This window comes from Trachemys scripta, chromosome 11, assembly GCF_013100865.1.
Source record: "Trachemys scripta elegans isolate TJP31775 chromosome 11, CAS_Tse_1.0, whole genome shotgun sequence".
Taxonomy (NCBI): domain Eukaryota; kingdom Metazoa; phylum Chordata; order Testudines; family Emydidae; genus Trachemys; species Trachemys scripta.
In genome coordinates, this window is record NC_048308.1 from 30,162,632 (window position 1) to 30,187,570 (window position 24,939).

Genomic DNA, 24,939 nt, shown 5'->3' on the forward strand with positions numbered 1-24,939 from the left:
CAGTGTAGAATTCCCAGAACTAGGTGTTTATTGCAGCTGGGAGCAGTAGACAAACCAATGACAAAGCTTGAAAGGATGAACTCTCTTTAAATAAATAAAATAAGTATGCTATAGTATCCAAATTCGTCAAATTTCCCCCATTCTATTCTCCTTATCTACTAACCTGTTTCCCTTCCTATACCGACTGCCATTATCTAAACACCTGATTCTACTGTGCTTCTCAAAAACGTATGCAACTCTTCAGAAACTGAATAAGCAACTATTCATGTCTATGCCGTTTTGGGCCATACTCTAGGCACCTGGCTATTTTAGAATTCAGGAATGGTCTTCACCATTACAAGGTTCAGAACAAATTTGACTTGTCTTCCTTACCAAAAAGTAGCCTATAAATCCTACAAATTTATAGAGGGACTGATATTGTGGAGGTTTCTTGCAAATTTCTTTGTGCTATTATCTTAAGTATATGTCACCTCTAGTCTATTCTTCTTTGTTTTCATCTTTCCTTTCCCTACAACATCACAGTGCTTTTAATACCCCATAGTATTTCTATGGCCAATGGCAGCGCTCACTCCAGAAATCCTATAGAAGTATAGTCACATTTAACCCTAATTATATTACCTCCATCCTCTGGAAAACATAAAGCTATTAATTCTAGAGCTCACCCTTTAACTGGTGGTGACAAGTACACTTAGCACCCCATGTGCTTAATTTAAAAGCAAAGACCCGAGTTAACTGGTCTCCCCTCTACAATGCCTGGGAACTAGGTTCTGAAGGTCAACCAACAGCAAGAGAGAGCAGGTAAATACAGATCACAATTGAAAGGGAAAACCACATACAGGACATTTCAGGAGAGCGGGTCTCTTTGTATTAATTTAGATGGAATATATGGGCTAAAGTTGTTAATGTGACCCTGACGGTCCAACATTAAGCACTTTTAAATAAGGTTCGGGTTTCGTCCTGCTTAGTACATGGCAATCACACGATTAAAAATACTTTTAACCTTTCATTAAAGATACAGAAAATAAGGGAAAACAGTTACAGCATTTGAAATGTAAATCATTAAATAAGACTTTCATTTTAACAACATCCCTTGTTCTCTCTCTCTCTTTAGCTGAAGAGAGTTTTCAGAAAGAAAAAACAGTCTTTGAAATGGTATCAAGGAGGGTAACAACTGTCCTTTGGGGGAAATGAGACATTAGTTAGCTGAGATGGGCTGGGGCTGTTACTGTTGCTGTTGTTGAAGTCCAATCCCATTTCCTCAGACAACAAACACGCAAAAGGAGAGAGAACAGAACAGCAAAGACAGAAAATGCACCTTCTGTCTCTGGTGTTGACTTTCACTTGCAATCTCACTACTGGAAAAACAGCCATGGCACACGGTCTTATGAGCCACTCTGAGACCTGGCAAACTTGTACAACCACTGGCCTGTTTCGGTACTGCTTTTAGTTGCCACTTTCTGGTCACAAGCTTACAGCAGTGTTGCAAAATATACAGTCTTGGCTGGCTAAGCCAGACTCTTATTTAAAAAGAGGCAAAAGGAGACAGAAAAGAAAAGAAATAAGGTGGGGAAGGAAAAGAACACACAGGGGCTGGGTGGAGGTGGCAAAGTCACACATCCCAGCTGGTGTATGGGATTTAGCTGGAGCTGGCAGAGGTAGTGATGTCATCTGGGTAGGTCTCTCTGCCCTAGTCTGGCCAGGACATCTCTCAGGATCAAGATGATGAAGGCCTGGGGTCCCACAATATGGTGGGGGTGGCAGCCATGATGGTGAAGATCGCTCCAATGGCCAATTTTTCTCCTTAAAGTCTCTTTCTCTCCAAAAATGGAGTGGTGGGTACAATAGCCCGTCGCCTCACAATTTTGTCCACACAATTGCACCTAAATTTCCAACACACCAACATTCTTGTTCCCTGATCTCTGATTCTACCCTTTTCTTGTTTAGCAAGCATTATTTTAACACAGTCCTTGAGTTGTATCAGTAGGCCTTTTTGTTTCCACTAATTCTGTCTTGCATTGGCAACTTTTTCTATCAACATTTGTAGTTATAGGTTATTGTGATTCTTTATGAACTTCTACTCAGTTTTCACAGTTGAGATCACAATTAGGGTAAATTTGTAGGTCCAAGTATCACAAAAGACCCCACTATCAAGCACTCACCAAGGACTAAGGAAAAAGACACCTAAAGAAGGGTTGCTGGTAAACTGATATCCTGTGAGAGTGAAAGTAAAAACATCAGCAGTAGGTAAGTTGGGAGCTGATTAACTGGAAGTAAAAGCACTAGTTAGAAGGTTAGGGAGTTGAGGAAATATGCGAGGGTTGGGAATCAACCACAAGTGCATGGAGAAAGGGAGGAAAAGCAACAATGGGAAGATGAGCTGGGATCTTTGTCTCCTTCTGACCTGTGAAAGAAACCCATGCAGAGAAAGCGCTAGAGGCAGAAAAAACAGATAAGACAGACACTAAAATTGATGGAAATCTCTTACCTTGGTGAGTTTTTCAATCTGTTTCTCTAACTCTTCAACACTTGCTGCCTGGTCCCCATCATCCTACACCCAATAAATACATGATAGTTTATTTCAAGATAATGTAATGCCTACATCCTACTAATGCTACAGTACAAGAGCTTCATGTAACAAATATATCATGTCGAATCTGTGGGACAAATTCTTCCCTAAGACATGGATGCACTGGGGAGGGAGGGAGGGAGCTGTGTGCAGACGTTGGAACTATTTGTTTGTGGAACATATGTGACTATGGCAAATATATCTTTACTTCTACAAAAGTATTATAAATCTTCCTTCCCCAGATGTATATGTATGAGGAGAGTTGGTGGACAGTTGATTTTGTTAAGACTTTGTCCTTTTACAGGAAAAAAATAATTCACCTTGCAAGTACACACTTAAAACTATAATTTAGTTTATTAGGTTTCATAAAGTTGTGTGTTCTTTTACATTCATTTTTGAGTGTTTTTCTCACATTAAATAATGGAATAATGTCAGAATCCAATCAATCTTTGGAGAAAGAGAATTTGGAGTCTTCTTTCAATAGTCACAAGAAAATGCAAAGCCAATGACAAAAATATACTTTAAAGGTGAACTGAAAAGCAAAAATGAAATTAGAGTTAAACCCAGACATGTGTTAAATTCCAACAATAACCATGATGGGGTGGTATGAGGAAGGGAGGCATTCCACACAGAAATAAGATTTCATTAATCTTTACAAAATTGTTCGAACCTTTTGTGAAATTCTTTTTGTACTTCTTGACTCACAAATGCAGCATTGTGAAACATCACACATAACGTGGGTTGCAATGGGACTTTCTGGGATATCTTAAGTGAACCAGAAAGCACCAAGACTTTTTCACACAGTTAAAAATAATTAGAAAAGGTTAGTTAAAGGTATTGAATATCCCCCACTCCTGGTACCCAGCCTGGTCACTATGGTATTTAGGGAAAACTCTCAAATTTCATCTTTGCATTTAATGACATCAGAAGTCTGTAGTATTGATTGATATGGCTGTGAGTTAAAGAAGACACACAGGTCCATGGAGTCTTCCAATCTTCACAGATAAGACTTTATGAAGTAAGTCTTCCTGCTTAAACATTATTGTCTACTGTCCTTTTTTTGCACGCTATCCGTATTTTGTATTTTCAAGGGGATTGCATTTCTAAAGGTTCACTCTTTTTGCTTACAGGACCATTCACACACAAAGATTTTCTGGCAGTATCTCCTATATTCACGCACAAGGACAGAAAGACAGCAGGAAGGGATTACTGTAATTCCATACAGAATCCAGAATGGTGGCCAGAAGGAGAGTTCCTACAGCTGATGTTTAGTTTTTAATCAAAGGTATCTGTATGGATTTGAGTGTAACCACTAGTTTGCATATCAAGCACTGTGCAAACATTAATCATTCTCACAACACAACTGTGAGGTACTGTAGGTAAAGAAATATGACTACCTTATTTTACAGATTGGTAAAATGACAGAAAGAAAGGTGATGTGACTTGCTGGAGGCCATATAGCAAACTAGAGCAAAAGACAGGATTCAAATTTAGCATTTTTGTGGCTCCTTTCCAAGGCTTCTTCCACCAGACCACACTGGACTTGATGTTGCTTGAGATTCTGTGGAATTTCTATAAAAAGCTGTTTGACTATAACAAAGGCAGTTCAGTTTAACAAGCTAATAAATATTCATAATGACCAGCCTTGTGTCTTATAAGGATGTTTGGTTTTAAAATATAGGAGCTGGTGATCAAGTACTGTGGAACTGCAAAAGACCATTCCTCTCACCCTCATCAATCTGGAGAAGTTGTAAAGACTCAAAGGTCATATGTGCCAACAAATTCAATTATCTTTTAACTTTAAAAACACACACACATACACGGTTTCAGGTTAAGCTCACAAACAACCCTTCCCTTCTTTCAGCTTGTAATCACACCTGATACCTCAGTTTCATAGTGGATATTATTTATTATAATTTCTCTCTGTACCAATGACTAAACTGAAGCTATCCTGATAATTAACACATCCCCTTCTCCACTTCCGGAAAGCTACTTTCATGCTTATTTGCTAGAAAATATTTGGCTCCCTGGATCTGATTTAGTCTTTTCCTCTTTGAAGAGTCTACGTCAGATGGTAGGAAGTCAGTCCTACCTCAGAGAAATGAAAATCAAGATTAAGCCAAAACAAGCAAACAAAAAATAAACAAAAGACCCCTGGCTAAAGAATAAAGAAAATAATAGTCTACCAAAGAACTTAAAATACCAAACACTTAAAAACAAATCTAACACATACTCTCACTTACGATTTTTTCCTTTTTATAAGATTTTCGACAAATGTTGTCTTCAAATCTATCATATGAAGGAGTGGAAAGGAAATTCCATTCTTTTACATTTAAAAAAAAAGTTATCATTTGTTAAATTAATATTCCCTACCTCATCTTCACAAACTTCTGCCTTCTTTCCCTTTTTGTCATCTTTGTCCTCTTCATCCTCATCATCCTCATCTGCTTGATCATCACTATCATCGTCATCATCATCATCATAATCACTGTCTCCTCCCTTCCGTCTCCGTTTGCGGCCTGGAGTAGATGTACCCAATGAATGCTGTTCTTCTCCTATATCACCGCCCACTGTAGTGTCTCTCTTGCCGGTTTTCTTGGCATGAATGATTCTAAGCCTTTAAACATATGATATGCAAGTGGTATTATTGACTGTAGTTGTAGCATACACATACTCTACTCTGTACTTCATTCCAAGGTGCCTCACTCATTTTAAACTCAAATTTACTTCTGTCCTACAACAACCTTCTGCTATCTCACTATTTGTTACCAGAGACTGACATTAAGAAATGCACATTGTAGAACACTTCATACAGAATTCTGACCCATAAAAATGTATTCAGTTCTGCACTGGATTTCCTGCCTTCAGGGTAATTTCTACTGAGTAACACTGAACTCCTGTATAAAAGGCATGCAAGACCAGAGGAATTTTAAATAGACAGCCCTGTAAGCTAGAGAGAAGAGCCCATTTCAATCTTCCTCCTCTATTGATTTTTCCCTTTTTCTTTTGCACTGCACCTGCTGAAATCTGCATTTTACCCACCCATTTTAAAAGGCCACTATTAAACATGTGTGTCTGGGAAAGCTGAGAACTGATGATAGTAAAACAAAGAACATCATTTTGCTGAAGTGATCTTAGCGCTAGCAAGGTGATAGTAAACTTGACCCTTGATCCTGTATTTTTTTAAAAATAGAACTTTCTTAGGTGTATTTAGTCTATTTTACATTATGTTTCTATTAGTCTTTATGCTTTGGCTGGTCTTTTCACATTCCGGACACAACACTCTCTCTAAGAAATCGTAACCAGCTAAAGTAATTCAGAGGTTAACAAATGTGTTAATTTTAACAAACAAAAGAGAAACTTACATACCAGTATTTATGATTGTTGTAGACTTTCCTCTTCTACAAAATCCTACAAAAAAAGATTCCATAGAGCAAATGTTATAGTTCTACCTACCAGGAAGCTAGCAGGCAAACACACTGAATCATAGAAGATATATATAACCAGGCTCAAAATAGTCATTTAAAGAGCAGGCCAAAAACATAACTGATCTAGAGTAGATATAAAAAAGTGTGTAGAAAAGGCAAATGTTTTGTAAGAGAAGAGGGGAGGGAAGGAGGATGGGAAAAGTGAAAGGATTACGACAAACACAATTACCAGCAAGTAATTTTTCCTTGTCGTACTTCCCCACTTCTCCCATCCTACAAAACAACATTCCATACAGCAAGTGGCTATAATGAGAAGTGTGAAAGTAGGTGGCTTCTGAAACAGCAGCCTAGAGAGAGAACACTGACAAAAATGTCAGCTCTCTAGAATGCTGATATATCTAGCCAGTCATGAAGGTCAAAGACTGAAGTGAGGAGTGGGCAGTATTCCTACACAGAATAGATCATTATCATTGCCTCAGTTCTCACTGCTCAAGAGATAATAGTGTCTTTAGAAGACTAAGGCTATGTCTACACTACAACTTACGTTGGCATAACTTATGTAGCACAGGATAGTGAATAAGTTACACTGACATAAGTATGGACAGTGCTATGTTGTCTGAAGAGCTTCTCACACTGACATAGCTACTGCCACTTGCGGGGGCTGGAGTAGTTAAGCCAACAGGAGAGCTCTCTCCCGTCGGCTTAGAGCAGCTACACTAGAGAGCTAACAGTAGTGCAGCTGCATTGCTGTAAGCTCTAGTGTAGCCATGCCCTGACAGTGAGAAATTACCTACCTTCTGGTAGGACATATTTAAAAATTATCTTTAATCCACTTGAAGATTTAGAAGATGTAGAAGATCTTAGACCCTTCTTTTGCTCATGGAAACAGATGTTTAGACTTTCTAATATACTTTGGGTAAAATTTTCAAAAGTACTTACGTGACAAGTACCTAAGTCCCATTTTCAAAAGTCCCATTTTCAAAAGGCTTCTAAGCCTCACTGAACATCAGTGCCTAAGTCACTTTTGAAAATTGGACTTAGCAACCTAAGTCACTTAAGCACTTTGGAAAATTTTATCCTTTTTCTAAGAGAAGTAAAATTTTCCAGCATTCACCACCAGTCTGGAAAGTTTTCTGTGCACAAGAGTTAACATATCAGGCAAAAGCATAGGTGAATGAAAAGGCTGACTAACATAAAGTTCAAAACTTTGGGCATAAAAATCCAGAGATAACCTGAAGGACAACTTTGTCCAGAAACATCAGCAGATAAAGTAGTTCAATAACCAGTGAACGCAATTCTCAAATGCACCTAAAAGAGAAGACGGCATGTAAAAAGACCACTTCAGTGGAAAGCAAATGAACAGATACAACTCTGAAGGACACAAACCGAGGTTTGCATAACACGGAAAATGAAAAGTAGAAAAATGAATCAAAGAAGGAACCACAGAAAGCAAAAGGCAGCATTCTGCACTCTAAGGCCCTGGTGAACCCTGGTAAAATGCAGTCACTATGTTATAAGAAGCAAGTGACCAATGAGAACTCTTCCCGAGAGCACAACTTAACAAAAATGCTCCAAATAGGACAGGTGGTGGAACATCTCCTGATTGTGTCTGGCCACTTAGCCCAATCAGGGGAGAAAGCCCTGTCTCAGAAAGCTGTCCCTTTAATCCTCTTCACTTCCAGGCACATACAGAAGGTGGTGTTTGAAGGGAATGACCTCCTGCATAATCTGACCTCAGCACGGACCTAATGAAAGGTCTTATTGGGGCTGGAAACCAAAGATATGGGGCCAGCAAGGTACCAACCTACCTATATTAAGAAAATGACATGAATCCAATCTGAGCAGATCTTTGCAATATTCCTGGAACCAGGCAAGGGAAAAGAATGGGTATCCGTGGCCTAACTTTTCAAACAGGCCTTAAATTCTGGATAGCCACCCTGAGATACCTCAAGGTTTTTAGAAGTACTGAGCGCACCTGCCCTCTAAAAGATGCTTCAAGTTGGGCACCTGAAAATGGAGACACCTAAAATCACTAGTCAGTTTTGAAAATGTTGGCCTTCATTCCTACCCTCAGTCCCAAAAGTACACAACAATGTGCTTGATCTGTGGTTATGGTTTACAACTGAGGTGGCTTCTCTGTGAGAAGGGAAACTAATCTACTGTGGGTGTCCCACAACAACATCAAATCTGAAGGATCTGATTGAGACCCCTGCCTGAGGTACTTCAGTGTTCTGCCCAGAAGGATGAACTCATTGGTTCTGCAGGCAGCCGCATGCTCTTTGTCTCCCTTTGCCCACTGATATAAGTGACAGTTTGATGGAGGGAGAGAGATAAGAACGAGGAGTCCCTGAGGAGATAAAGACAGCTAAGATTTCTTGGCTACATCAGAGCTTCAGCAGCACTGTTTCAACTACATACCCACAGGAGAGGACTGGCCTGCTGGGATCCAGATGAGATGGGAGAATGATTGGGCTTGCCCCAAGAGATAAAGCCATTATACCTATGTAGTTTGGGAACCTGCAGTATTAGCAGAGGTCCACAGCTACATTTTTTTCCATAATTTTTTTTTTAAATGGTCAGTATTTTTCCTCTACCTCCCTCTTGTCCTTCTTCTTTACTTCTTCTTTCTTCCTTCTAAGACACATTAAAGGGAAAAAAGGGAGAAATAGGATTAGAAACATAAAGTACCTGAAGCAAAGGACCGAGAAAGGATTCAATGCTTCCTGCACAGCAGGCAACGATGACAAAGGGAACGGGAGTAGAGCCTGGCTTTGTACACCTCATGTGATTCACAGTTTCTTTGCCTTCTAGCCTCCTGGTAGATGGAGCTATTATGCTTGCTGTATGGAATTTTGTTTTGTACGATGGGAGAATAGGGGACATAAAGTGATTACCCTTGAAAATTTGCCAATTTTGCCCGAGGTAAAGATGAGATTACCTCAGTATTTGCATTATTCCCTAAACTTACTATAGGAACACTGAGGATGTACTGCAAATAGTGAGGTAGCATTATTTAGTTATCAAAGTAACTGGCAAGCTTTTAAGGGTGTCCATTGTAACAACAATCAAGTCCTTTATAAGCATATTTAAAATGAAAATTGAGAAGGTGGCAGGTCCAATCAGTTTCTTAACGTCAATAACAATTTGACAGCTAAAGTAACCTTTGAATAAGAAATGGTTTACCTCTTTCAGAGAATGCAAAATGGATTTGATTTTCTTCCAATTTTGAGACATAGTAACCCACTGAATCTCACGCATCTTTAAACGATTGTAAAATACTGGCCTTGGGCCAAGTTAAATTAATATCCTTTCTTAATAAAGTATTGCAGTTACTTTTTTTTTTTTTTTAAAAAAAACCACAACTTAGCTGATTTTTGTCTTTGTTTAAATTTCTACTATAAAGATTTGTTCCAAACACACAAAAGAAATATTTAAGGAAATATAACTTACTTCCGCAATTTGCCTTCAACCATCCATTTATCTCTTCTTAAATTTGACATATAATCAATGTTCTTATCAATTTCACTGTCAAATACAAAAAAAACAAAGGTTTTAGGTAGTTCATAAAATATCACCAAGCAAGAATATGCATATATCTGAGATACACACACACACACACACACACACACACACACACACACACACACACACACACAATATATATTACATATATAAAAATTACATCCAAAAATACTTCATTAAAAGAACAGGAAGATTGCAAAGGCAAGCATTCAAAAGTTAGGAAATACCAGAATTCAGGTTGCAAGTGCAACTGGACTGCACACACAGTGGATATTCTTTTAAAAACTTTGAGCAAAATCTCTGCAGCTGTTTTTGAGTTTGGAGAAGGAGTTGGTTTTAAAGAAATGAGAGAATAAGTAGTTATTCAATATTTCTTTTTATAATACTCAGTAGCCTCAGGCCTTATTTGCCACAGACTATTCAAACCCAGTACCAAACACAAAGTTATTAACATCCTCTGGGCATTTCTATAGTGCTCTAACCATGGTGTTTAAGTGCTTCACAGATAGTAATGAATTTATCTTCAAAACAATCTTCAGAGAATAGGTAGTATTATCCCCATTTTACAGATGGAACACAAACACGGAGACATTAAGGCCAAAATTGTCAAAAGTGTCCACTAATTTTGGACACCCAACCTGAGAAACCTAGGCCCTAATTTTCCAGAATAATTAGCATTTTTATAGAGCATTATATGTTGAAAGCACAGCTTCAATCACTTTTAATTGCAGTCGTGAGCAATCAGCACCTTGAAATCTGGCTCTAGGTGTCTCATGTTGGACACCCAGAAAATTAGGAATAAAGTTAAGTAACCCGCTTTTAGCAACTGATGTCCTTTGAGATGTGTAGTCCATATATATATATATATATATATATATATATTTTCCAAGGTTGGTGAGTGCATGTCCAGTGTGCACATGCTGGAGAATTTTCTAGTCAGCAGTTCCCACTGAGGCAGCACAAGCATCATTTCACGAAGGTATAAAGGGAGAAGCCACCTCACCCTACCTCAGTTCCTTCACTACTGAGAGAGCCTGTGATGTCAGTAGTAGCAGGCATGGCAGGTGGGTAGTGGAATATGTATACAGACTACACCGGTCTCAAAGAATATTAGTTACTGTAAAGGTAAGTAACCTCTTTTTCTTCTTTGAATGTTAGTCCATATAGATATTCCACAATTGATGACACCCAGGCAGTAGGCCTCCCTCTAGGCTAGTCTCTGGGTGTACAAATGGCAACACAGATCTTCCTTGTGCATTCTGAAAGGATATAAAGGACAGAGCCATCATGTCTCAGTTCTTTCTCTACCACCTGTAGTGCATGTCAGAGTAACTCTCTTCAGATTTACCTCCACGTTGGCTTCTGGTTAGTTAGTGTTAAGAATGTAGTCAGATAGGTGCAGACACATGCCACAGAGGCACCTTTCCCTATGTTTGCTGGCAGTACCAGCCTCCATGGCAAGTCCCCGGGCTTAAAAACTGCCCATCCTGCAAAGCAGTTATGTCTGTGGATGACAGATACAAAAGGTGTCTGTTTTGTCTCAGTCAGAGGCACACCCAGGAGCGCTATGAATTCTGCAGGTCCTTCTCCAAGTGGACCCAGCAGTCGAGGGAACCACTCCTAAGGGCTTTTCTCATGGAGCAGGCAACTAGGTGGGGCCAGATTCCAGGCATCTAAGCTCAAGGGGGACTGAATGTAGTTGAAATCAGCCCCAGCATAAGCTTCAAAACCACCTGAAGCCTTCTCATCTAGAAGGCATACAGATAGGTCAGATCTGGACTGCAAGCCTTGAAAAGAGAAGAGGCAAAGGTGGCCCTCCCTTGACCTGGCTTCAAGGCAGCATAAAAACTACCAGGCTGTCGGATGCTGAGGGTGCCTCAAAACTTTGGACTAGTCTACAGTAGAAGCGCTACAGCATGCAGCTGCACCACTGTAGTGAGTGTGGTAAAGACGTGATCCATCGGGAGAGAGCTCTCCCATCAGCATAACATCTTCGCAAGAGGAGGTAGCTATGTTGGCAGAAGAAATTTTGCCGCCAATATAGTGCTTTTTACCCTGGCACTTAGGTTGGTGTAACTTACACCGCTAAGATGTGTGGATTATTCGCATCCCTGAGCAACATAAGTTATACTGAAGTGTTAGTGTAGACAAGCCCTATTAGAAAAAATTCCCTGAGTACTGGTGCCAAATGGACCTTCCACCCCCACAATGATGGCGCTGCATTAGTCATCTTGGTATTGAGGCAGTTGGAACTGTCTCTTCTCTCTCCCCAGTGGGGATTGCTGACTAGAAAATTCTCTGATGTGTGCAAGTTGGTGAGTGCGCTTCCCAATGTGGAATATGTACACGGACTGGCATTCGAAGAACATCACACAATTACTGGCCATTTGTGAACATTTTGATTTAAGTGACTTGCCCAGCATCACATACGAACACTGTGGCAGAAGCAGGAATATAGTACACTTCTCCAGGGCAGTATTCAACTTCCTTAATCCTGGAACTGTCCTTCCTCTTCCTGCAACCCCCTGCCTCATACACACCTTCCAATTTCTGCAACGAAGAAATCCTACAAACAGCCTCATTCTGAATTATTATAGTGGAAAGCAGCCAAGCTACCTCCGCTGATGATCTTATTAATCTAACTGCTACATAAAGGAAGGGATAGGCAAGTATCTGGATAAAAAACCCAGGGTGCTGCATAAAGGTTAGCTGTTCAACCCTTTTTTGAGTTATTTCCAAAAGGAGCTGGGGACATTTCTTTAAAATCAGCTCCCTCTCATAACTCAAAGTCTTGAGAAGAACATTCCCTCTGGGCATAAACCAAGTATGGAAAATTTAAAATTTCCCAAGGTATTTCTTTTGAAAAGTTGTGAGTATATGAAAATAGGGAGTTATAACAGAAATCAGCTCTCACCCTTAGCTACAACAGGGACTAATAGAACTCTACTATAACAAAATATGATGTACACATTATGCATTATATGATGTATTTGTACAGCATGGATAAAGGTTTAGAAAATCTTACCTCACTACACTTTTGCTGCATGCTAACTCATTAATAAGGAAAGCAAGTACCGATGCTTTCTGAGCTGGAGTATGTGCCTGGAAAGCTTTGGTCTTTAGACTTTCTGTAAGCTCAGTTTGCCCACAGTGAACTTCCATAAAAATCTGTAGAATCTCAGAAACATTGTCACGGTTGACACCAACATTCAACAAATGTTCCCCAAGAGTTGTTTTGGCCTAAAGAATAAGTTTTTTGGTCAATCACATAAGAACAATAAAATACCATATCAGACCCAATAATACATTATGGTTAAAAATAATACTTTGTTTGTTTTGGGAGTCCAATCCCAAACTTAAAGTTGAGTCCAGACAGCACAGTGCAACAAAATGCATGCATCCATTGTATGTTTCAAAAAACTGAAATAACACTAATGTACATTAAATAGGTTAAGTAAAAGCAGACCAACATGCCAAGTGGTATTTGTCAGAAAATGATAGATATTGACTAGCACAATTCAGAATGTTTAGAAAGGGCTTCAGTAAAAGGTTAAATTAGTCCAAGCAAAAAAATAAATAAATAAAAAGGCAGAGAATCATGGTGTCAATCAGCGTTTTGATAATGGCGTTAGAGGGGAAGGAGCAGATTTTGAAGGAAGAAGCAACAAGATTTGCCGAGAACCTGCAGGTGAGGGTAGAAGGAACAGGAGAAATCAAAGATGTACCCATAGAGGTGATGGTAGATCATGGGAGAAGGTGTGTATGGGGGAGAGGGAGAATGTAAGGATCAAAGACAGATCTCTGGGGAACACTCACAAAGGGTGAAAGTGAGGAGGAAGAAGAGGAGTCACTGAAGGTAACACAGAAAGAGTAGTCAGCAAGGTAGGAGAACCACCAGGAAAGTATAGTTATTGGAGTCCAAGGAAGAGAGAGTATCAAGGAAAAGTGGGTGATTTTAATGGTTACTATTAATAATTTATTTACTAATATTATTTGTTTACCACTGTAAGGTGTATAGGTCTTTTTTCTTTTTACCTTGTATCCTGTGATTAGTCCTGGATCACAAACTGCAGCTGAGAGGAGCCTTACAAGTAAGTCTTGTACTTCTCCCATGCTGTCCCCTATGTTTAACAAGCCCTCCTGAAGAACACTTAGATTAGGGACATCCATATTCACATCAAAGCCAAGAACTTTACCAAAGTTGCGCAAGAACTGCACCACCATGAGACAGTCTGAAAATGTGCTTCCAGAGAGAACAAGGCCTGGAATGCGAGGCAACTCTGGCAAAGGCTGAAAATCAAAGAGAAAAACAATGAGAGCTTCAGTAGGATCTTCCAAGATCACTATAACTTGCAAGACTTGATGTTAATAATAAGCTACAAAAGGTCGGGGTCTGAAGGGTGAAATAATTCCACTATTTTCACAAGTTATTTACTACTGACACGTTGGGCTAGATGTGGCACTCAGACTCTACTCTGAACTATAAGGCACTATAAAGGTGTGTGCGTGCGCGTGGGGGGGGGAATCTTATAAAATGAGAAAGTAGCTTTCTGTACGCAGTGTTGTTGTCACTGTGTTAGTCCCATGATATTAGAGAGAGAAGGTTGGTGAGGTAATAGCTTTTGTTGGACCAACTCTTGTTGGTGTAAGCTCTAAAGCGTCTCTCTCTTACCAACAGAAGTTGGTCCAACAAAAGATATTACCTTACCTATCATGTCTCTCCAAAGTAGCTCTCAGGTAGACAGAGCTGACAAAGACAGGTCCTGAGGGAACCATAGGAACACTCAAGCTCAGGAGAAGGATTACATTGGGGAAAGGAGTCCCAGGAGAAGCCACGCCTACGGAGAAGGCTCCAGCTGGGGTTCATGTAGTGAGAGAGACTTTTACAGTAATAATCATGAAGGTTACTTTAATATTTTAAAGTAGGGGAAAGCATGTGAATTTTTGGCGTCCTCAAAAGTAGGTCAGCCCCAAAAGTAATTTCATTAGATAACTAAAACAATATCGCCTCAGTATTTGTAGTATCCTTTAGTTAATGCTTACATTAAGTATATAGATAATACTGCAAATACAGTTATCTAAGGCAAAATTGGAATGTTTTTAGGGGCAGTTGCAGTAAGAAGAATTAATTATTGACACAATGGCAAGAGACAGAGACGAGAGAAACAGCATTAAAAAGAGGCAAGAAAATAAGTAAATTTACATTATTATGATTACCTTCTGGTCTGCTAAGCACATATCTTCATTAGGCTTCTTTAGCTCCTTAGCCATTTCTAATTCCAATCTTCGCTGTTCCAGTTTACGCTCTTTATTTAATCTTTTTTCATCGCGTTTCTCTTGCTTTAACCGCTCTTTCTCCTTAAATAGAATAGAATGGAAAGAAAATTAAACCCATGCATTATACTTACAATAGAACAATTTAAGAATTTGAAAAGCACTAGTTACGTAATCTTAATAATCACCATAGCAATTAAAGCATTTGGATTAAAAGGCGGCAAGGGGAGAAGCTGCCCTCCCCAGTACTGTAAATAGAGTTAAATCATGCTGTCCGTGAGCAGATCCGAGATCTGTGGCAGAAATAATTTCTTATATTGCTTTCCATGTGCCAGCAATGGACATTTAATGGAGATGGCCAGGCTTCAAATTGGTCTCTAAAGTAGACATCAGTGCACTCTTTCCGAAAGAGTGGGGATGGCTTAGCCAAAATGGAGTCATTCTGCCTCAGCACATCAGAAAAAAGATTCTTCCGGAGCAAAAGCTTCTTCTGAGTACTAATGACTGATAGCCTCACATTTGGAGCAATTGCCTATCAAGTCAGAAGGATGGGCATATATATCCTAACAAACAACTGCAAAGAAAGGGTCACTGCAGACTGCAGCAGTCCAGAACACCATGCCATTATTAAATCTTCCCTGAAGATGTATAGTTGCCAACAACCCCACAGCAGGGGAAACTGTATGACAAGATATAAATCGACACTGTGCAGCCACTCAGTAATAGCCCTTTTTTTTTAAAAAACAGAAACATCATGGTTCTCCTGTAGTTTTTTACTATCCAAATCACACAGCAAAATGTGCATACTGTGTCAGAAGGGCAATGGCAATTAAACCCCCTTATTGTTGCCTGCTAACCCTATCAGTGTTAGTGATGTCCTAACACTATTGATGGCATAGGTAGCCATTTCCTTACACAGAATGCTTTCTCCAGGTATCTTGCCTTTGGAGAATTTAGGAAAATCCTAACACCAGTCAAGCTCAGCTATGTCTATCATTCATAGTCATTCAAAAAAGTGTAGACGGAATGGTGATGGGCTGCATGTAGAAAGTGGGGACACCTATTCCATGCAGAAGTATACCATGTGGAAGTCTGGGTAGTTATAGTACAGGCAGTGAATATAAAAATAAATATGAATGTGTATGTCTACGGAACACATTTTAAACCACCGACTTTACTTTTTTTTTTTTAAATCACACTTAATGTATACATTTTATAAAGAGAAATAGGTTAGTGTGTGCAACTTTACTGCTATAAAATTATTTTTGTGTGTTCAACGCACACAGCTTTGAGGCTTGCATCACTAAGCAGTGAAGCATGCAAAAATCTCACCACTGCACATTCAGCCATACGTTATTCTATACGCATAAACATAGCAACAGCCAATGAAAAGGTCAGCTATCTTTCTCTCTCTTGCTCCTCAAACACTTTCTACATTTATGTTTCCTTTTATTGTATTAATTACATTTAATCAGGCATCTGGTATAACTGATGCTGAATTTGGAGCTCTCCTAGTTTCAGGACTGGCTCTAGGGGTTCTGTTCCCCCGACAAAGTGGTAACCTCCGTTCTGCCAGCCCACACTCATCCACACAAACACTGAATATTTTGCTGCGCTTGGTAATGCCTGTTTTGTCTGCATGTTTATTCCATAAACCTCTGCACAACAAATATGGAATTTAAAATGAAAAAAAAATGTACATGGACTTTGCAATCATTCTCTAACATCAAAACCAACTCTTCTGCATCATACAAGGGCAAGTCGATAAATCCTCAAGAACCTAATGCCATGAGAGTTAAGATAGCACAATGTGTATAGCATCAGCCTTTCCCTTGTCGTGACCAAGGGCCAGACAATGGAACTAAACTGATTCACACCAGCTGCGGAACTCTTCCCATGAGTCAAAATAATTTGGTGGTTTTAGCATAATCTCCTTTGTCTGTATTACAAAATCACTTCAAAATTTTGCATAACTGTCTTTTGATGAAAGGAGGACCTAGGATTGGAATAAGAGACATGCTGAAGGGCAGGATTGAGGTGCCTTTGCAGAGCTGCATGGAGTAGTCTCCAAATTGTCTGTCTTCAGTCCGAGGATCACTGACAGGACTACTGAGAAGTGATTCAGATAATCTAGATATTGTATAAGGCATACAATCCTGGAGTGCTATTTACATAACGTCCAAACAGTGGAAAAAAAGACATACATTTCCTTTGTGTGGGGGACAAAGCAGTGAAGAGCAGAGCTCGATGACGACCTCTATGCTTGTCATGTATGTACTTGTGGATTGTGGTAAACCCAGGGCACAGGGAGCATCTACTGGCTCATAATCTCACCTGGAGAGACAAAGTAGCCACATCCAGAACTCCCTACATAGCCTGTATTATCTGTTGCAGCCTAGCCATATCAGCACCCTGCCCAGTTGAAGATTCCATCCCTCAGCCCTGTGACTCTTCACAGGACACACACTTTTACTTATGCTTTGCTCCATTCACCAGAACGCGGCTCAGTGTCTAGAAAGCCAAAATACATTAAAGCTACATAAAAAAATCCATGCCCTTACCGCTATTAAATAATGGAAAATGCTCTCAGAGCAAAGCATATCTGGGAATTAATGACTGGTTCTGGTTTAGTGCCCCTCTGCTTCGTCTTGGGCCTCCAGTACCCCAAAACTGGTTGGTATTTCCTAGAAAATATCCTATACCTTGGCTATTATTATTTACATATTTTTGACAATTAGCAAAATGCTATGGACAGTTACGAAAGGCCTGGGAAGGGTAAATAGATTTATTTTAAATAACACTTTCTGTACAGTTATGATCAAAAAGGCAATGTTATAAAAATGGTACATTGTTACTCAACATATCTGCTCCCGGGGTGTATTAAGAGTAGTCAGTTTATTTTATTGACTAAAATAAACACTTACTACCCTTTACTTTTGTTAGTAACATTAGCGCAGAACTAAATATAACTGTAGGAGAGTGAGCAAAATTCTTCTACTGCTCCTCCTCCTCCAGAAGACTTAAGTGAGTTTCACATGGAGAAAAGACGGTTACTCACCGTTGTAACTGTTGTTCTTCGAGATGTGTTGCTCATATCCATTCCATTAGGTGTGCGCGCGCCGCGTGCACGATCGTCGGAAGATTTTCTACCCTAGCAACACCGGCGGGTCGGCTGTGGAGCCCCCTAGAGTGGCGCCTTCATGGCGCTGAATATATACCCCAGCCGACCCGGCGCCCCCTCAGTTCCTTCTTACCGCCCCTGACGGTTGTTGGAACTGTGGAGCGCGGCATAGCTGTCCTCCACTCTCCCTAGCTTTGTTTGTTGTTCATAGTTGTAGTTATAGTTATAGTTATAGCGTTTATAGTTAAATAGTAGTAGTTTCAAAGTTGTTTTAGTTGTTATAATAGTCCAGGGGACTAAGGGGGTCGTCTCCCCCTTTCTCCCCCGGCCGCGGGCCCGGGCTCATGCCCAAAGCTCCTGGCTTCAAGCAGTGCGCCTCCTGCGCTAAACCTATGCCCACGAGCGACCCGCACGACTCCTGTCTGAAGTGCCTGGGAGAGTCACACCAAACAGATAAGTGCAAAATCTGTAAGGCACTTACCCCGGACACTCCCTCTACGAGCCAGGCCCCGGCGCCTAGCGCCTCGGTGCGCAGTGCCCCAGCAGCACCGGCAATGCCGACAGCGCGGGTGGTGTCGGACAAACCTCCCCGGCACCGGACCTCGTCGGCACCGCAGCAGATACCTCGACGCCGGTCATTATCCCCGGGGCATAAAAAAGCCCACAAGACGGGGACCTCTGTGCCGAAGACGCCGGCTCCCCCCAGTGCCGGGGGTAGAGCCGAGTGCGCCGGCGGAGCACCGGAAACAGGTGCCTCCAGCACTGTCGACTCCGGCACCGAGGCCGTTGAGTCCGGTGCAGATAGTGTCTCCACCGAGACCGGCGGTAATACAACTCCCGTCGACTCCGGAGACCTTCGTGGCGGCGAGAGACTTGAATATAACTGTAGGAGAGTGAGCAAAATTCTTCTACTGCTCCTCCTCCTCCAGAAGACTTAAGTGAGTTTCACATGGAGAATCTTTATTATTGGTGATAATGCATACAACTGAAAGAACACAGCTCGACCCTCAGTTCTTAGGCCGAATCTGCAGGGCTGGCAGATAGAATACCTTTTTTAAAATTCTTGTAAATGCAGCAAATTTGACACACAAACCACTGAGACACACAAAGAACCAATGACCCCGTTTGTTAAGTCTAATTTCAGAGAACAGTACACTTAAATAATTTTGCATGAAAATCGCTATTTAAATGGACAGATAAATCCCTCTTGCTTTGAACTGAAGCACAAAAATACAAAACCAAAACACAGAAAAAAATTCAATTTTTAAGTCCCTGACTTTTTCCAACATTTGCATTAAGTATAGCTTTGAGTTAAGATATTTAGCCTTATTCTTAGAGGTATGTTGGGAGAAAGGCATGGTCCTGTGGTCTGACCACCACAGCTCTAATCCTGGATCAGACAGCGACCCCCTCTTATTTAACCTTTCCATATTAGTTAATAATGTTTACTGTACCGACACCTCACAGGGTATTGTGAGGTTTAATCAGTTAATGTTTGCAAAGTGCTTTGAAAATGAATCTCATTATATAAAATGTTAAAGTATTATTAAGTTCAAACTCAGACTTTTATTAAAACTGGTTCATGGGAGGTAGAGACTATTCAGATTAAAGAATCAAAGTTTTCCTGCCACTTGGAAATATTTGGACAGAAAATCTAAATACAAATGTTTCACATTAGTCACTTGAAAAGGACAGTTTGTAGAAACAGATTAATACCTTTTTTCAGAAGGCTAGGATTTACAGTGAAGAATACAGGATATAATAATTGTTTTTAGGCCAACAATACTGTGAAAAAATAAATTTAGTACAGAGGAATGTAAGGTGGCTTTGACCAATTGTTACAAAACTTGATAACATATGGGACTATTAAGCCTCTGTATTGAAGCATTTGCCATATAATCCAGTGAAATGGTCTATCCCTGTGCATTTTATTAATCTTTTGGGTCCTTTACATTTTTGTTCTGGGCATAATTAAAAGTGAGAATATGTTTCTTCTGACAGCAACTTGTTCTCAAATTTAAAAGGCATAAATAAAATTTAATATATAAGGGAATACTGTAGGTTACATGGAGAATAAAAATGAGATTAATAAAACAGAGGTCATAGGAGGCAGATATAAAAACAAAAACCGCGAATATTGTTGTTGGCGTTTGCATTAAGCGTAAGATGAAAATGTAAGTTTTTCTTTAGCAATTAATGTTATAAAAAATCTAAAGTAGTATTTCAGTGTAAGCATTTCTATTTACTAGGTAGTAATAATGTTCATCCTTTTAGTAATATTTTAGATTTATAATGTATTATTTAGAGTGATTTTAGAGACAATAATATGTACAAAATATGGAATCAATGGGTTTTTTCCAGCAACAGTTTATTATGTTTTAATTAAAATTTTACCCCACCTAAAGGATACAGAAAGATGTGCTAGTATAAATCAGCCGTATTAAATTATATTTAATGGTTTATGTAAACCATTTAAATATTTATTTATTTAGACCATTTAAAACTGTCCAGTTTTAAATGGTCAACTTATATATGGGACGTTTAAAACAAAAAGGTTGGTTTAGTTAAGAAAAACTGACAATTCCACATGGCATTTTCACTAAGCATATATTTATGGTATAAATCCTCATTGATACAATATGTGCATCACTATTAGAATCACTAGGGTGCTGTGAATTCCATTCTACTTTCAAACTGCTTATTAGACAACTTCTAAAACCTGAGGTACTCCCATATCATAAGTGATGTCTACAAAATTGCTGACAGAGCCCTTTAGCAATAAATGCATGTTTAACAACCTTTTGTTGTTTACTGATCCCTGAGGAATTATAGGGGAAAAAACCTCTGGTACAATTATGATAGTTTGTTACACAGTTTACATAAATAAAATGATTACAAGTTTGTGTGTGCTATTGTTTGAAATTTAATTGCTAAACTGGAGGAACTCAGGAGAGTCCTGACTAAGTATCTATTTGATACTACACCCTGCATTCTACACCCTCTGATTTTCTTGTACTTTTTAATGCTGGTAATAGAGCATATTGCTAGGTCAAATCATGAACTCCACAGTCAGTCAAAACTTCCATTAAATTCTGTGGAAAATGGGAGATTTGCATGAATATGGAATGTAGAGTTTGGTCCCATATTAGCTACTAATACCTCTGCTAATACATGATGCTACTGTACTGAGCTCACAGTACTGAGAATAGAGGAACACGACAACGTTTTAAGAAAAACACTTCAATGTGTTGATATGCTCCTTAATTTTTGCAAACAACAAAAAACATTTTTCAACCACTAATAAAGAACTTTTTTTTTTAAAACAAGAAATTATAAAAAATTAAATTTCTATCACAGCAGTTTTCATTTGGCACCGCTTCAGAGACCACTCTGCTTTCAGGATAGAGTTTTTTCACCAGATTTTTTAGTGAGATATTTCCTGTTTAGATAAATAGTTTTTTTTTTTTTTAATTATATCAAGGAAAAATACATCACCGGTTTTTTTTTTCCAGCTAAATTGTGGGCATGACAAAATAATGTTATTTTATGGGACACTGCAGCAGCTTACAAACCATTAGAAAAGAATGTAATCCAACTTTCTGATACATAAGAGCGGCTAGGTAGCCTTCCACTTCCCAACTGTTAGGCATTATTTTGATGTTAAACACAGAATTAAGCTGCTAGAATTAATTTTGTTTAAATTTATAAACAGTTAATTGAGCCAAAGCTGCTTATTACATTCTTTAGAAATGTGTTTAACGGAAGTCTGCTCTTGCTACTAGTCATGATTTAGATATTCCTTTTACCTTTAATTCTTTAATTGTCTGTGATTTGTATTTGATTATTTATTTTGCTACTTCTTGATTTACCAAGTGCTTTAACATTTTTATAGTTAGATATTAATATAAAAGTAAATACATTATACTATAGAAACAAAAGGCAAGGTTAGCAATGTTTTAGCCTTGAAGCTCTCTGAAGATAACATCATGGTTAAATCTGAAGATACCGTCAGACTGAAATATGAGATGTAAATTAGTCCATCATGGCCTAACAAAAGTTTAATCAATAATTTTGTATATTGCCTCTGGTTTTATTATCTATGCTATTCCAGCATGTAATTTTATTAAGTCCTTTTTATTTTTGCGGTGTACACTCTGTTGCAATACAAGGTACGGTATGATTTGACATTTTAACCACTGGAGCGGCAAATGTTGATTGAAGTGTTTTATCTAATAAATCTCTAATTATTACAGTCTAAGTTGAATAAGCTGAATAGAGTACTTCTGATTAAACAGCTTTTTCTTGAGTTACTTAAGTTACTGAACATAAGCAGTTTTGTTTAATGTTGTTCAATCTCAAATCAATTCTAAGGACCTTTTTCAATTTCTTTCTCTGACCTTCCTGGCCAGAGTTATTTACGTTCTGTGCAAGTGCTATGTACATAAGTGATTTATTCCCCTTCAGGAGGCTCATATATTTTGTTCTGAAATGGTAAGGGATTTAAAAAATAAATTCTCATAATTACACAAAAAATATTTTGATATAGCATGAATTACATGTGAAAGAAAGAATGCTTGTTAGTTAAATATGTGTAAATAGAAGTGTCCACCCTCCACTTTGGACAACTTTATGCTTTGCTTTTTTATGGACTTTCATGACCATGGATTTTTATTGCACAGAATGTGAAAGTGCAAAAACCTACTTCTCCATGGATAGGGTGACCAGATGTCCCATTTTTAAAGGGACAATCCCATTTTTGGGTACTTTTTCTTATATAGGCGCCTATTACCCCCCACCCCCGTCCTGTTTTTTCACAGTTGCTATCTGGTCATCCTATTCATGGAGTACTGTAGTTGCAAAATTTAATGCAGAAATAGAAGACAGATAATCAGGGTGAGGGAGACAGTGTCAGAAGTATATTACTTATCTATATTACAGACACAGGGACATTTTCTTTCAGCTTGATTGTCAGAGCCCTTACTTGACCACAAAGGGATGCAAGAAGGAGCAAGGCCTACAGGACTACGATGGGGAAAGTAGGGGCTACTTTGCCCAATGCTCCTTGCTGAGAACTAAGCAATGAGGAGAGGGTGAAGAGAAAACACAAGGAGGAGTAAGCTTCTCCACAAAAAGAGGTGAAGTAACTTACTGCTTCCCCAAAATAAAGGGGAAGCAGGGTGGAAACTGACTCTCCAAAGCCACAATTCATCCTGTGATCTTCTCCTGGGCCAGTGCAGCTAACATGCATATTCTATATGCATAGTCTGTAGGAAAGAACACATAGTTGTGGTCTTGAGCTTCACATGGGGAGCACAAGTGTGGATGCAACTTAAGAGCACCTAAGAAGAGCTGTCCTCAGCCAGGACACCTTCCTTTTGTTTTTATAGTAGCCAAAGCTCCACTATATGCAGCCCGCGAATCACAAAAAGATATAGGACTGATGATAAAGAAATGAAAGCTTAAAACAATAATGTCAGACAAGAACAGCAGACAAACAGGCCTTCTCAACAGCAAGATACCAAAGATGTTTCAGAAAATAAAGATTTAGTGTCATAAAGACACTTCTTTTTGGATACAACTAGAACATCCTCATCAACTGCTAATCATCTGGCTTGATAACAAACAATTCCATGAAGGGAAGACAGAACTTATAAAAGGTATGAAGGGCGCTAACGATATTTACTACAATCCAGACCTCTCATATAATCCTCTTGTACTCCCACATCAAAAGCTTTCTATGGTCAGTGATAGGACATGAAATTCAAAGAGGAGTTCATGATATGTATTTATTTTTAGGCATTTCTCTCAAACAGGTTTGCGGTTTACAGCGTGGCAGGAAAATCCCGTTTAAAAGTGTGTATGAGTGAAGATTGCTTCCCACATACCATACATTTGTTCCTAACCTCTTTGAAATTTATGGAATTTAATGATATTTTAATATTTACTCCTTTATATATGTTTCTATGTAGGGGTATTCTACTATTCTGATAACATTAATCAAGAAATCTATTTATCTGATATCCCACTATTTAAAAATATTTTGCTGTACACATAAAACAGAGAATAAAGCAGCATTAGCACTAATGTAAATGGAAGTTAAAATATTTTGATTTTTTTCTTTCAAAAATGTTCCCTCATCAACATATATCATCTTTTATTATGTGTTCTATGTGCAGCTGTTGGAAACATCCATGCTTCTGGATTTACACTTATATTCTCAAACCTAGCTATCAATATACAAATGAGAAATTTGTTACTGAATGTGGTGTTTTTAAACACAGTTAACTCTATCAAATGAAGGCCTATTCCTGCAAATACTCATGCATGCAACTAACTATACACATGAGAATAGCCCTAAAGACTTAAAGGGGACTAGAGACACAAAGTGGGTGAGGGAATATATTTTATTGGACCAACTTCTATTGGTGAGATAGACAAGGTTTCGAGCTTACATGGAGCTCTTCAGGTCTGGGTAGGGTTACTATATTTAAAAAATAAAAAAAGAGGACACTCCATGGGGCCCCGGCCCCGCCCCTTTCCCACCCCCGGCCCCGCCCCCAACTCCGCCCCTTCCCCGCCCCAACTCCCCCTTCTCCCTCCCAGCCACACGAAAAGGGCTGCCCAAGCGCTACTGGCTTCACAGTTTGCCGGTCAGCCCCCAGACCCTGCGCCCCGGCCGGCACTTCCCCAGCGTAGCTGGAGCCTGGGAGGGGAAGCGCCCAGCCGGGGGCGCAGGGTCTGGAGGCTGCCCGGCAAACCCGTGAAGCCGGTAGCACTCGGGCTTCGGGCAGCCCCTATGCCTCCGGACCCTGTGCCCCCGGCTGGGCACTTCGGCTCTGTTTAAGAGCCAAGCTGCCCGAGCCAGCGCTACCGGCAGAGCAGAGCAGCTGGAGCCCGGGAAGGGAAGTGCCCAGCCGGCGGCTCGGGGTCCGGAGGCACGGGGGCTGCCCGAAGCCGGTAGCGCTGGCTCGGGCAGCTTGGCTCTTAAACAGAGCCGAAGAGTCAGGGGAGGATCAGAGCAGCTGGAG

The 24,939-nt window shown here is 39.6% G+C and overlaps 1 protein-coding gene across 1 annotated transcript in view; it reads right to left on the bottom strand.

The window, feature by feature from the left end:
• Positions 1 to 24,939, bottom strand: part of BAZ2B (bromodomain adjacent to zinc finger domain 2B) — a gene marked incomplete in the record, with an annotated part of 274,297 nt that overhangs the window by 47,839 nt on the left and 201,519 nt on the right. The window contains 6 exon segments of the mRNA XM_034785683.1: positions 2,486 to 2,548; positions 4,940 to 5,183; positions 9,445 to 9,519; positions 12,542 to 12,756; positions 13,552 to 13,806; positions 14,734 to 14,874. Coding sequence (XP_034641574.1) covers positions 2,486 to 2,548; positions 4,940 to 5,183; positions 9,445 to 9,519; positions 12,542 to 12,756; positions 13,552 to 13,806; positions 14,734 to 14,874 — 993 coding nt within the window.